Source organism: Corvus hawaiiensis, chromosome 5 (assembly GCF_020740725.1).
Source record: "Corvus hawaiiensis isolate bCorHaw1 chromosome 5, bCorHaw1.pri.cur, whole genome shotgun sequence".
NCBI classification, from domain to species: domain Eukaryota; kingdom Metazoa; phylum Chordata; class Aves; order Passeriformes; family Corvidae; genus Corvus; species Corvus hawaiiensis.
The window spans coordinates 55,903,483-55,916,959 of record NC_063217.1 but is presented as its reverse complement, the minus strand read 5'-3'; the positions used below and the strand labels follow the sequence as shown (position 1 = coordinate 55,916,959).

General features: G+C 43.5%; 1 protein-coding gene across 6 annotated transcripts in view; it reads right to left on the bottom strand.

The window, feature by feature from the left end:
- FAM13A (family with sequence similarity 13 member A) overlaps positions 1 to 5,824 on the bottom strand; it is a 124,064-nt gene extending 118,240 nt beyond the window's left edge. For 4 of the 6 annotated variants that reach the window (XM_048304096.1, XM_048304098.1, XM_048304101.1 and 1 more), the window contains exons 1-3: positions 3,891 to 3,977; positions 3,061 to 3,247; positions 214 to 423 (exon numbers count right to left, since the gene is read on the bottom strand). In XM_048304096.1, coding sequence (XP_048160053.1) covers positions 214 to 423; positions 3,061 to 3,247; positions 3,891 to 3,962 — 469 coding nt within the window. In that variant the 5' untranslated portion in view covers positions 3,963 to 3,977. Of the gene's footprint in view, positions 1 to 213; positions 424 to 3,060; positions 3,251 to 3,890; positions 3,978 to 5,773 lie in introns of those variants that run through there. The other 2 variants (XM_048304099.1, XM_048304097.1) reach the window with 2 other exon arrangements.
- Positions 5,825 to 13,477: the final 7,653 nt, after the last annotated feature.

Below are 13,477 nucleotides of genomic sequence, written 5' to 3'. Positions count from 1 at the left end.
TTCATTCAACAGATATAACTGGATTAGAAAATCATAAATAGTCCAGACTTTACCAAATACATAAGAAACATTTTTCTGCCTCTTGTAACAGAATTGCACATCTGGGAGCAGGTGAGAGCTGAAGCCAAAGGAAATGAGGAACAAAGTAAACTAAGAAACCAGTTATCCAGAAAGAAAGTGCATTGAAGGATGGAGATTTTACCTCTCACTTACCCTGGTAAAGCTGGATGAACCTGGGATGTAAGGCAGACGTGATAATCCCATCTGGCAACTCTCTCAAGAACAGTTTCAGCAGACTGGCTGCTGAGTACACATCACCATCTTTAACGAGTTCCACCTCTTCCCCACGCTCGTACTGCAGACGCAGCTGCTCCACCATTTTCATGCTGCCGTTCACCCTGAAGAGACCTTCCTGTGTCATACCTGTAATTAAAAACTGATTTAAGATTGAGCTGAACTACCACATCCCAGTGATACCATGATACACATATTCTAGTTTGAATAACACGTAGTAATACAAACAAGGGCAATTAACACATCATAATATAAAAAAAAAAATACTACTTTTTCCCCAGAATGCCCCCCCCCACCAGTTAGTTGGATTATAAATAAAAATACTAGTGACAAGACCTTGAGGCCTGAGATACTCTTTTGAGAACCCACAACACAGCAATGCCACTGAGTTGTCTCACACCATGGAGAAACCAACTGAGACAGCCACATTTTCCACTGGTATATTTCAACAGAAAAGGATCCTACAAACGACTCTACAAAACAGCTCTGTTGCTTCATTTTTGCAAGTAGCCCACTACCTTGAGCAGGACTGCTGAACTCACACATGTAACTACTTCCAGCTTCATGTTCCAGGGTAACAGGTTCTTACCTGTGACCATCATGAGGCAAAAACATCTGAATATGTGCTGAGTGCAGCTGTAACTCCATAGTGAGTTCTGCAACTTTATGACAGTAGGAAATCTCAATAAGCAAATAATGTTTCCTGCTCAGCACAAAGCCCAAAGTATTTCACAATGAAAAAGGAATGGTATCAATCACTACAGGCCAGACACCCCACACCCTGTAAAGCAGATGTACAAAAAAGGAGGCTTCAAGAGAGAAAGTCAGAAGAATCGCACTAAATTGAACATCACTTTCTAGGCATTTGTTAAGACTCAAAACCTTTTGTGAAGAGCCTAAAACTGAAGTCTGTAAATTAATTTTCTTCTAGAACACTTTCACCACAAAAATTCTGCCTTTTCTAATGCTGTGTCTGTGGACCTGCTTGTTCTTCCTCAGGAGCGTAACACTAAGAGGATTGAAATATATATTGTTTTCATCAGTTCAGACTAAACGTCAAGGAACTGCAATCTGACAGAATGCTTCCAGTCCAGGAAATCAATTCTGAGGCAGCAGTTTGTAGAGAAAAATAATCTCTTTTATTGGACCAGAAGACAAATTGCTCAAGTGAAGGGGAAAAATGGACAAGCACTCCAACATTTTACTTGACTAAAGCAGAGTTTGTATTCCTGCATTCACAGAAAAATGCATTCTCATGTGACATGCTGTGCTGCCATCTCGAGGGCAGAAAAGACCTCATCTCAATAATGATTTTTGGTTTTGCAGCACTAGGTGAGCAAAGGACACAGGCCCCACACAGATCAAACTTCCTTCCCTCTTTCTCACTCATTTATGGAAATAAAGAGAGGCTAGAACATCCAGAAAACAGTAATTAGAAACTACTAAATACAGCACAGAGAAATTTGGCTTCACCTATAAATTTGGAAACAGGCAGCTTAATGCAAACTTAGTTTAAGGATGCAGCTGCCCGAGAGTCAACTCAGCCTGGGTGTCTGGGCCTTTGTTAAAAATGCCTTCGCAGTTAACATCACCATTAATTCACAAAACAAATCTTACACAGATACAGGACACCCATTTCAACAACTTTCTATGTAAGAGGGTATCTTTGAGATCTCGCTTCCACTTTAGAGAAAGAGAATTGCCTTTATCTTTATCGGGGCCAGATAATCAACTTGGCATTCAGAAGCCCAGCTAATCTTGCTGCAGAGTAGAAAACTTGGCTTGTTTAGTCCATATTTGGGACACAGTCGTGTGGGATTCCGATCTTTTTATGGAACACAGAGCACAGCCCACAACGCGCAGTCAAGAGTGTTTGTCAGTTTCTGGTTTTGATTAAACCCTAAATGATGGAAAGCTTTTTCCATTCTTTCTCTTCCAGTGTCCCAGCAGGCCACTTTAAGGCAGGTTGAAGTAGATCAAGCAAGATGCTGCTGTGTAAAGGCAGGATCATGTTTTACACTTGCACTGTACCTTAATTCAAGCTGATTTTCAAACCATGTTTGCATCTATGAGCTTCTGAGGATCTATCAAGATACAGTCATAGAATCTAAGCCTCTGCAGCTGGATTACCATTACTGAGTAGCTAAAAGAAAAACCTTAGGGTAAAACCAGATGCAGCTTCTTAGAAGATGAAATTACCGCCACAAAACCGTTTCCATTGCTGACCAAATGCCATACAACCCATCTGTGCACCACTAGTGTTCTAGGTTTCTACAAGATGTATTTCAACAACAGGAACTAAATTAATTCCCATTAAATGAATGCAGAGAGAAGCTAAGAATTGAACACCTGCTTCCTCGAGGGGATTCATAATAACTGGAATCTATAAGAACATGTATTCCTTTTCAGTAATATTCTCTGATGGGGTATGTGTGTGTGTGCCAGTGACTGTCTCTATACAGAGAAAGTATTAAAGACAATTGTTTTGCAACGGGAAGATGACACAAACCTTCACAAATGGAATACATTTCATTTATAAACCGAACAGCTTGTTTATGAGTGTGCTGCTACTTAACACTGTACTTTACGTTTACAAACATATTAAAAAGTAAGTTCAGCATCAAGGCAGAAAAAAAAAAAGAAGCAAACCACATACAGTAACATTCTTTGCCTGTGGTTAGTTCCACAAAAAAAAGACAGATTCTTCCCCTTGAAGAGTCTTACATAAAGAGTGCTACATAGGAGAAGTGACTCCACTAAGCTTACCATGCTGGGTGAGGTACTCGACTATATTCCACACAACTATTGGGATTCCATTTTTGCTCAGTCCCTGCTGCTGGAGCTCCAGGAGGCTCACACCAAACACCTTTGGACAGGCCGTGTCCCTCTGCTTGTTCAGTGGAAGCACAGCTATCTTTTTCATGTCCTCCTTCAATCTCACAGCTGATTTGTTCTGCTTAAAGGAGCAGAGGGGAAAAAAAAAAGTGCATTAGTCACATTTGCTGCAGAAGGTTGCATGGTCACAACACAAGCACATCCATCGAAACTGGCTTCTACGTTCCAGAATAAGGGTTTGGTCCCACTTCATTTTAATCCCCAGGAAAAAACTTCTGTGAAGCAGGAAAGTAAAAATGAACAGAGGAAAAACTAGAAGAGGAACAAAAATGTAAGCAGTCTGTAGGTAAGGGAGAAAGACAGACTTTTGTAGACAAGCTTGCTACTTTATAGAATAACAAGTAACTGGGAGGAAGTAAGCAGAAGACTGCTGTTGTTAACTCATGAAAATCACATGGATTACAAAAGCACCTGGACAAACACAAACAATCCCAATACACCACCAGTAGCTCAACTTGTCACCAGGATGCCTGTCAGGGCAGCAGTCTGGAGAAGGTTCACTACACTCTTCTTCCAAATGCTGTTTCCTAGGGGTTCATTTTGGCCACTGTCAGGTGAGATGGATTCTTATGAAAGATTTTCTGTTATGTTTAGTATCTGCTAAGCCTGAAATTTAATTACTAAGGTTTTAGGGTTAGAAAGGGACTATGTAATCTAATCACACATAGCAAGGGGGGTGGAAAATCCACTACACAATAAACCTTTAATCCCACAGGTTCTTCTGGAGGCACAACATTCTCACAAGTTTTGAGTTGCGGTGACAGAGAAAACATGGGAAGACAGTCAAGAACACCCAGAGGAATAAAACAATACATGATTAATTTATAGGACTGATCATAGGCAGAAATCTTAATCAGCCCACAGCATTGCACATTTGGGAAGACAGTTCAAGGCAGAGCAGCAGCATCAACCACCACAGCTGCAATCCCACTGCAGGAACTGGGAGCCACTGCTACCACAGAGCTCAATCTCTTTGTTTAAGAAGTCGACCACTGGCATGATGCTTAAAAATAAACTTATTCCTGCTGTGTTTCATTAACAAACTGGTTGTAGAAACTGTACACATGGAGAATACTGTATAGCAACACAAAAAAGTGCTCACTCTTGCCTAAAGTCTTGACACTTGACTGTGTTAAGACAGATTTTAGCACAGCATACATATTTTATTTTAAACAAGCCTTTAAAATCTTTTCACTTGAGACACAACGTCTTTACTGTAGGAAACATGAACATCTGCTATGCTGCTGTTAAGAGTGACTGTCCTTTCAGATATAAAATGATCTAGCAGATCACTCACTTGGCTGTGCTTTTCCCATTAAACAGTTATTTGAAGCACATGTGTGCTCTATAGTCCCAGGTCCTACACAACACTTGTCTGATATTTACGAAAGATGCTGCTTATATAAACATCATAAACATGCTTTATTATCTGTGAAACAGACTTGCAATATTGCCTTATTGTGGCCATCTTACAAATATTTATGATGAACAGTAGATGCACCAGTGTTTGAACTAAAATTTGACTGACATTAAAATACCACATCTCTTTTAAAAAGACTTGTTCCCATTCAGGATTAAATGAATAATAAGCAATTTTGATTCCAGGCAGACACATGCCAAGGGAAAAAATCACATAGACTAGATTAAATTCAGAAGACAGCAAAAATCCTTTGAGCAGTTTCTGAGCAGCTTTTCCAATTAAGGCCTTCAATTAGCCTCACAATCTTGCTCAGTTACAGGTTTCCAGCCTGTTTCAACATTTGAAAACCTGAGTCACTGAGCAGGATTTACTTGGGGACCCTCGCTATTTAAACCTGCATGAGAACCGACAGACATTTGCCATGTCCACAGAAACAATAGGAAATTTTGAGCTTGTTTCAGGATCTGGAGAGGCTGTGCTAACTAGGAAAAAAAAATTACGTGGTTATGCAAAATACACGTCTAACCAAAATCAAAATAAAGCCATCCCCTCAAAACAGCTCTGAAACAAAGAGTTCAGTGTTACGTTGCCTTATAGATGGAAGATCTGACTTTACACAGGCAAAACGTGTCCAAGTATTAATGCTACTGTTGCTAATTTCCAAGACTGGGAAAGCAACTCAATCATCCCTGCACGATGCCGCCAAAAAGTGCCGCCCAGACACTTGGAAAGAAACCTATTCAGACGCCGCAGGGGCGCACTTTTACGGCTCACCCAACAACTTTAACGCAGGGAACGCGACAGGGCAGTTGTTCTCTGGGTTTAAAAAAAAAAGGGAAGAAAAAACTTAAAACCGCCTGGAATCGCCTTTACTAATCTTCGCCTCTCCCAAACGAGCGGCAGCTGCCGAGCGGGGAGAAGAAGAAAGAAGAGAGAGAAAAAGAAAGAGAGAAGGAGAGAACAGATGGGGAGCGCTCGGGACGAGGAGAAGGCGCCGGGCCCGCACCGGCCTCCCCTGCCCCGGGCCCGCAAGAGACGCCGGCGGAGGGCGGGAGGAGGAGGAGGAGGAGGAGGCTGATCCAGCCGCCATCCAGCCGCCCCCGCCCGCTCCGCCGGCAGCGCCGCCCCGCTCCCGTTCCCGTGCCGCCGCCAGCCCCTACTCACGCGTACGGCCAGAGCCCCGGCCCCCATGCCGGCTGCCGCTCTGCCCCGGCCGCCCGCCCTCGCTGCTCCCGGCGGGCCCCTGGCGGCGAGAGCCCCGGCCCCGAGGTGCCGCCCGCCGCCCCGGCCCGCCCCGCAGCCCGCGGGGGGAGCGGAGCCGGGCCCCCGCCTCCCGCCGGAGCGGCCGGGAGGGCACGGCTGAGGTGCCTCTGCGTCCCGGAGCCTCTCCGGGTCGTGGCGGCCGGAGCGCGGGCCCCGCGGCTGCACCGCGCGGCTCCCGGGCATCACCGAGGCCCCGGGCCGGGCAGCCGGGACCAGCTCGGTACCGGGCGGGGAGCGGAGCCGCTCCGCCTGTGTGCGAGCCTGGGCTCGGGCAGAGCCGCTGGAAGTGTCGCCGCGAACCCGCCGAGCCCAGTAACGTTAGCGGGCTGCGGGGGAACCGCAACCGCGCCCGCCCGCAGCGCGAACGGAGCCCGGCCGGACAAACCCTTCCGTGCCACGGCCCCCCAGAGCACGACGCGGTGCAACACTTGGCCTGAGTCTGGGAAGTGTGAGCAGTCCAAGCATTGCCCCCCGTTATGATTTTCCATCTAGGGATATGTTGGTGAAATAGAGAAAGGTAATAGTGAAAAGTGGAGCGGAGGACACCCCACACAGCTAGCGACTGCCAGCAGTCAGGGCATGGCAGTGGCAGGGAGAGGAATATATTCCCCCAGTGCCCTTCTCCCGGTCACTGCTGCCCGGAAGCAGTGTTCGTCCTAGAAATGAAAATTATGCTTCAAACCAGAACTGGGGAGTTGCGGCGTTTGCCTTTTTTTGTGAGAGAAAGGCACACACACACACGTGCTCATTTCCATATCCACTCAGATGTAAGCGCTACTCTGCAGGGCCTGAACATCAGGGTAGGAGGGAAGGTCTTCGGAAAGTGCCTCTCAGAAATACTTTACTCTGGCACAGGGACAAAAGGAAGTCTAGCCAAGTAGAGAAAAGGAGAGGAAGAAATGCAGTCTCTTTTATGTTCAGTTTCTGTTTTCCTCTCTAAGCCTCTCTAACCTGAAATTACAACTTTCCCAGTTGGTGAGTTTACAAAAGTTAGACTTAGCTAGCATTGATGTTTTAATTTCGCTTTAGGACTCTCAAAGGGAATTTATATAATATCCTCCCTCCTCTACCCCCTCTTTACTGTAAGCCTCTAACTTACTCTTCACATGAATCACACACAGCCATTTTCTTCTTAGTCCTAATTGCAGCTTCACTGGGAAAACCAATTACGTGCTTCAAACTGTAATCCAGAGACAGAATGATGAGAATCTGCAACTCCTTGGAGATTGCAGTGGCGGGTGAAGAGTTCAAACATGAACCCACAGCAGTGAACAGCAGCTATGGCATTAAGGCTTTTATAATATGTGTTGAGAGGTAGCAGGCACATTCTCATTCCATAAAAAGCAAGACCAGAAATCGAGCTTTAGCATCTGTTTATCAGAGCCTAGAAAGTCACACGTTCTGTTAAGTCGCTGGAGCATGTGGGGTAACTTTCCTGTGTGTTAGTAAAGACACTTCAGTACTGGCTTAAAGTCTTGAGAGAGCTGAAGGCCAGCATACTGCTTTCCTTTGTGGCAGAAGAGTCGAAACCAGACTGAAACTTCCACAATTGCCTTTGTCCCCTCCTGACTTTTCCACAGGGCTCACAACCCCTGTGCAGGACAGAGAAAGATTTACCTGAACTTTTCCTAACCCCAGCCTAGAAGTAAACGGATTCCTTCCTGTACCTTCCACCCTTCCCACAGACACATGTTTCTGTACATCCTGATCTTCTTCTCCCTGCACTGAAGCACCACCCTCTGGGGTGACTGCTCAAAAAAAAAAATGTGATGAATGGGGAACAGCAGTATGTACTTCTGGCGCCACAGAAATCAGCCAGGATGCTGTGGTATTTGACTCTAGGTTGCACATTACTCAGGAATCCTTCACTGTTTTCCTGCAAAAAATTTAGAAAATCCATAGAAAAAAAAAATCAGAAGCAGTCATGATTATTATAGAGAAGCAGAAAACTCCCCAAACCCAACAACAAAAAAGACACCTCTGTATACAGCTCCCATTAAGGTACTTCATATTTTCTGGCTAAGATGTTGCATCAAACAACTCTCTCTTCCCTTTTCTACTCCTGAGGAATTTTATACTGCATGGACAGAATAACTGCAGGAGGAATATTTATGCAACTTACCATAAAATATGTCCAGAGCCATGAGAGCTCAAATCAGAGCAAATGCATTGTGAGACTGATAAAAAGTCAGACCCACAAGCTGTGTATTGCTGGCTTTTATGATATCCCAAGCCTACCTACCTTGGGTCACACAGTTGTTTCCTATAGTTCTCAACTATGTTGGTATATTTGTGTTAAGAGTAGCTTGATGGCTTTTTAACATGCCTGTCTTTTCAGGGGAACCAACAGAGTATATTCACTAGCTGAAAGACCCCTCCATCACCTTCTCTCCACTTCCATGTAACAGCTAAATGCTAATGTAACAGCATTGTAAAGGATGGGTTAATAAAATCATGCAATGAATCAAAAAAGGAAAAAAAAATTTTTTCCTCTTCCACTTGTTTACAAATAAAGCATTTAACCTCAGATGTTGAAACAACATTCCCAGAGGGGAAGAGCAGCTGGGGTAGTGTTAGAAGTTCAAAGGAACTGCCTCACACCTCTTCTGTGAATGATGCAATATATTGCTTTAACCTAATTATTATTCGTCATTTCCACAGTGACAGCAGAATCCACCACCCATTTCATAAGAGCCCACATAAAAAGAGGCTGATGTGAAATAAATGATTACTGCTAGCTCTGGCATCCTTGACCATTACTGTGTTCCCTCCTAGCTAGCCCAAGTAGCCAGCCGCAGGATACTTGCTGTGACCTTCCAGGGTGGTCATGGGAAGGTCAGCCCAACTAAACGTGGAGCATACTCTACTGAGTAAGACCTGGCAGCTACAGGTGAGAGCAAGAAGCAAAACAAGAAATCCAGAAGCAGCTGGGAATTGCCAGACCAACACATGAAAGAGAGTAGGTTTAGATTAGATATTGGGAAAAACTCTTTACCATGAGGGTGGTGAGACTCGAAACAGGTTGCCCAAGAGAAGTTGTGGATGCCCCATTCCTGCAGGTGTTTAAGGCTAGGTTGGATGGAGCTCTGAGCAACCTGGTCTAGTGAAACATGTCACTGCCCATGGCAGGGGGGTTGAAACTTCTCATCCAAAAAGCAGTAACAAGACACCTTTTCTTAGAGAGAGAGAGGAAAAAAAGGCATGCAATAAAAAGCATGTGATTCACTTCAATCACATCACCTATGCAGGTTTTGGAGTCAAAACAAGGATGACTTTCCCCAGGATGTTGTTCTTGTTAATGAATTATACATTTAAAATATCTAAAACTAGTATTAATAAGGGGTGCTGTTGTTGTTCTGCATGAAAACCGGAAGGTGAAGGGGACTAGAAACTATCTTGTTTTCCTTTCATTGTGTTGTCCAAACAAAAAAAACCACCAAAATTCACTAGGCGTCACATGGAGGACAGAAAATTAAACCCAGAATTTTTGAGAGCTGTTTTACTGAAAGATGGGGCAGGGATTTGCGGTGTGACTCTTCTCCAATGTAAACCCTACAGAAAGGTCGGGTTGAATTTTTAATGCCTTCACATCACCTTTGCCATTCAAGACAGGGGAGGATGTAGGAGAAGGAGAAATCTGATATGACGGTTATGATTCTAAAGTAAGGAAACAAATTGTTTTTCTTGAAACGCAATTTGCAATTTTATCAAGCCTGAATAACATTGTTCTTCTGCTTAATATTATCTTGTTATTTATGACATCCTACTTTATTTATACAAAATTTTCTTTAGAAAAGGCAGTATTCGTTGGAGGCACTCATTACTACAAGTGACTTCTGTGAATGTAGAATACTCTGATGAGTCATCACATAAACAGTACTACCAAAGGAATAAGTGATGATAAATAGGAAAAGAGGATTTATAAATAAATTACTTTTTATTGTAGGTCAACAATAAAAATGTCCAGTACCTACATTTTGAAATAGTATTGGGGGTGGAGGATAGTGATTAAAGCTATTCACAAATATATCAGTGGTCCCAAGTTGGTGATGAAAGAATGTATCACCTCATAACATGGATGATGAAAAATGGGATTTTGTGGGCTCAGGTCCAGGTGCAAGACTAAGTAAATGCTGGCTAAATGAAGGGCTGAGTATGCTGAACACTTGCCTTTAGCTTGGAAGGAATGGGAGGCTTCATTACAGGAACATATAGAAAAGAGGTATGTATGTGACATAATATTTTCCACCAAAACCTTTCAGGGGCTGCCCGTTGCTGTGTTACGAAATGAAGCTGTTAATCATTTCAGCCAAGCTGCCACCACTGCCAGCTAAATATCAGGTCTGCAGGGCCTTCCCTGGCCACATTTTAGCCTGGATTTCTTCCCTTGGCCACTTGGGACAGAACATTTGTAGATATTTGATGACACTTGAAGTTGAAAACAGAAAATAAAGCAGCTTATAGAATTGATTTAACTGACTAAACCAAAAGCCAGCTATTATCTGACTAATCATTAGCTCACTAATCTGTACTTAGTGACACCCAGGTATTTTTAGAGAGAGGTTTGCCTCTTAGTGTTGCTGCAATGATTTGAAATTTGACATGGATTTGCAAGGAGTTCGAATTGTTTATGGCCAACTACATCATAGAGGTGTTTTAATTTCAGCAAAGATAAGAAACAGGTTTTTTCCAGACGCCAGCACCCTTCAATAATATAAAATTATTTAAGAATTAATGTATCTTGCGAGTTTGCAGGCTCCAAATAATAGCAGCAAAAGGAGGTCCCTGAGCGGGCAAGGGTCATGGAGATTCAGTCCTACGGGAGAAGAAGCGGGTTCACACATGGCCTAAACTCGGGCTTGCATCTCCATCTTGTGGCAAAAGGGGATGGGTGCAAGGAGGAAAAGGAAAACCACACCGTGGCCGGGTAACCCGCAGTTTCACAGCCAACCAAGCAGCAGGGAATGCATGAGGAATGTCCTCGGCTCGGGAACTGCTGCCACGCCGCTTCTAATCTCACGCTTCATCAATATCGCCTGCCTCATCAATAAAAGAGACTCAAGGAAAATCCTGTCTTGTACAAAAACCAAACCAACACAAAACCAAAAAAACCTCACCCAACTAACAAAACCCCCAACCCCCCACCCCAAATAAACACCGCTCCACACACCAAAATGCTTGTTTCTGAAATCTCAGCACAACTGCATTCCGAAGACTTTCACTTGATGTAGAAAATGTCTCCATCCCGGCACTGTGCCAACGAGAAATGTGCTTGCCATACTTTAGGAATAACATCCTCTACTCAATCCTTTTTTAGCAGGGGAAAGCTGAACTTAATTTCACTAATTTCACGGACTGCTGGTAAGTTTTGGGTCAGGTCTGTAAGTAAAAACCAAGCAAAAAAAACCCCCAAAAACAAACAAAAACCAAAACCAAACCAGAACCAAAAAAATCACCAAACAAACCCAGAAAGCACTGGCAGAAGAGCTGTTGGCACACTGCTGCCCTGGCAGTCCCAAAATGCTCATTCATTGCAGGTGTCTAATTTTTAGCTTGCACATTTTAATACACCCACTGCACGGGTTGTTTCACCTCTGAGACAGACATATTTCAGCGTAGTTAATACTTAGGCTGGGTGATGATGTGGTCCACAAACTCAGAGCAGGGAAGAGCTGCACGTTTTGTTCCAAAAATTATAGTTGTGCGTTTTACCCAACATCAGTGTCTGAGACATTTTATAAAGGACACAGAAACACAGAAACCAGTTGAAATATAGAGACATGGGAAGATCAGAATGCCAAAAATTGTAACAAGCCTACAGCAGAATAATAAGACTTCACTAGAAACCCTGTGAGAAATAATGACAAGCTTTAAAAGCAGTTAAGAAATGTTTATTCCCTCTTTCTCTCCCGATCTCAGTCCCTGCCTCAGGTTGTGAGGCATTTAAACTGTTACAGAACAATAGCTGTAAAAGAAGAGAGAGCACCATTTCTACCCTATCCCACAGTGAACTACTCTGTCCTAAAAATTATGCTTGGTGAAACCTGCACATAATTTTAAAACCAGACAGATCCAGGCAGTATCTGGCAGGACTGCAGCATGCTTAAAGATATGTAGGATCTCCATGGGACATAATGAGTGTGGCAGCCTGTGCTGCTGTTCAGACACACTTCTGAGAATGTTAATGGGATTGATACACTATTCAAAAACCCTCAGAAATTTCAGTCTGTTTTTCCTGGCCTGGAAAACCAGCATCATCCAGCCTCTGTGTCTGGTGCAGTCCAGGAACCCTGATTTAGGTGGATGGAGACCCCACTAGAATCTGTCTGTGTATAGGGCAACGTTGTGTGAGCTCAGCTAACAGATGGTAGTGAGGCAGCCTTAGGCAGAAGTGAAGATTTGGCTTAAGTCAACTGAAAAGAGAATCCAAGCTTTTGACTCTGGGCTGGACTTTGTGAAAAGGTTGCAATACAGCCCAATGTGTTTGGGGTGCTGCTATTTCTAGAGTTCCAGTCACTCCAGGCAACTGTCAGAAAGCAGGGAAGAGTTTCCAGCATTCCCCAGGGAGATAAAAGAGGTAAGAGTAATAAAAATGGGAGGACAATAAATAGGGAGTTTTTGCTATCATATTTTGGTGAAGGAAATCTCTCCAATATTACACATCAGAAAAGGTTCATCTTTCAGTGACCAGCTACACATGACAGGCCAGGTTGTTTTTGGTTTTTTTTCCCTGAAATATAATTTTTTATGTTTATGAGCCTCATCTTCCATCCTGTTTCAGGAAAAGCTGGCAGCTATGTCCCCACTGCTGGCAGCAAAAGCAACACAAGGCAGTAGGGGCCAGCTGTGCTCAGAGCAGTCAAGACTTTTTTGCTCTTCAGTAACTTTCTGTTTCTCAGTGCCTCTCTGCACTACAGATGTGATAGCAATTTTGCAGTGAGGGAAATACATCCACAAAATGTAGACCTTTGCCATGATTGTTGCAAGTTAACTTGGTGGCCTCAAAGATGAAGTACCAGCTGTCAAATTACAGTCAGAGTCATTCACCCCCTTTAAAGTGTAACTGGGAGGAAGAAGTACTTGCACATGTCTCCCAACTCAAAATATTGTGATGTTTTATCCACAGTGGACCATGGCTATGAGCATTGATTCGTTTGTCAGAAAACTTAGTTTTTATTGGCTTTGAACACTGCAAAAGGTGCAATATGAGTAGAAGTCGCCTCTGAAGAGCCAAAACAGAGAGGTAACTGAAATCACATCCCTTATTGGAGGGTAAAATGAAGCATGATCAACAGGAGAGAAATGTGTAGGCTGGGACTAAATAAAACTTCTCTACATTTGGCATTTTGTTGCCTTGACAATACAAGTCTGTGTAAATAATAAAAAAAAAGTCTCTGAGTACCAGACTGGATGGAGCCACATCTGATGCTGGGAAAGGATCCTGCCCATTAATTTGTGTGAGCAGAGAAGGCTACATGACAGGATTTGGGCACTGGAGACAAACCACTCAAGAGGGAATTTGCACTTAGGCTCCGTGGTGGAAACATAAAACACTTGCATTAAATCTCACCCTGCTTTAGGAATTTTTGTAATATGAAGAGTTTG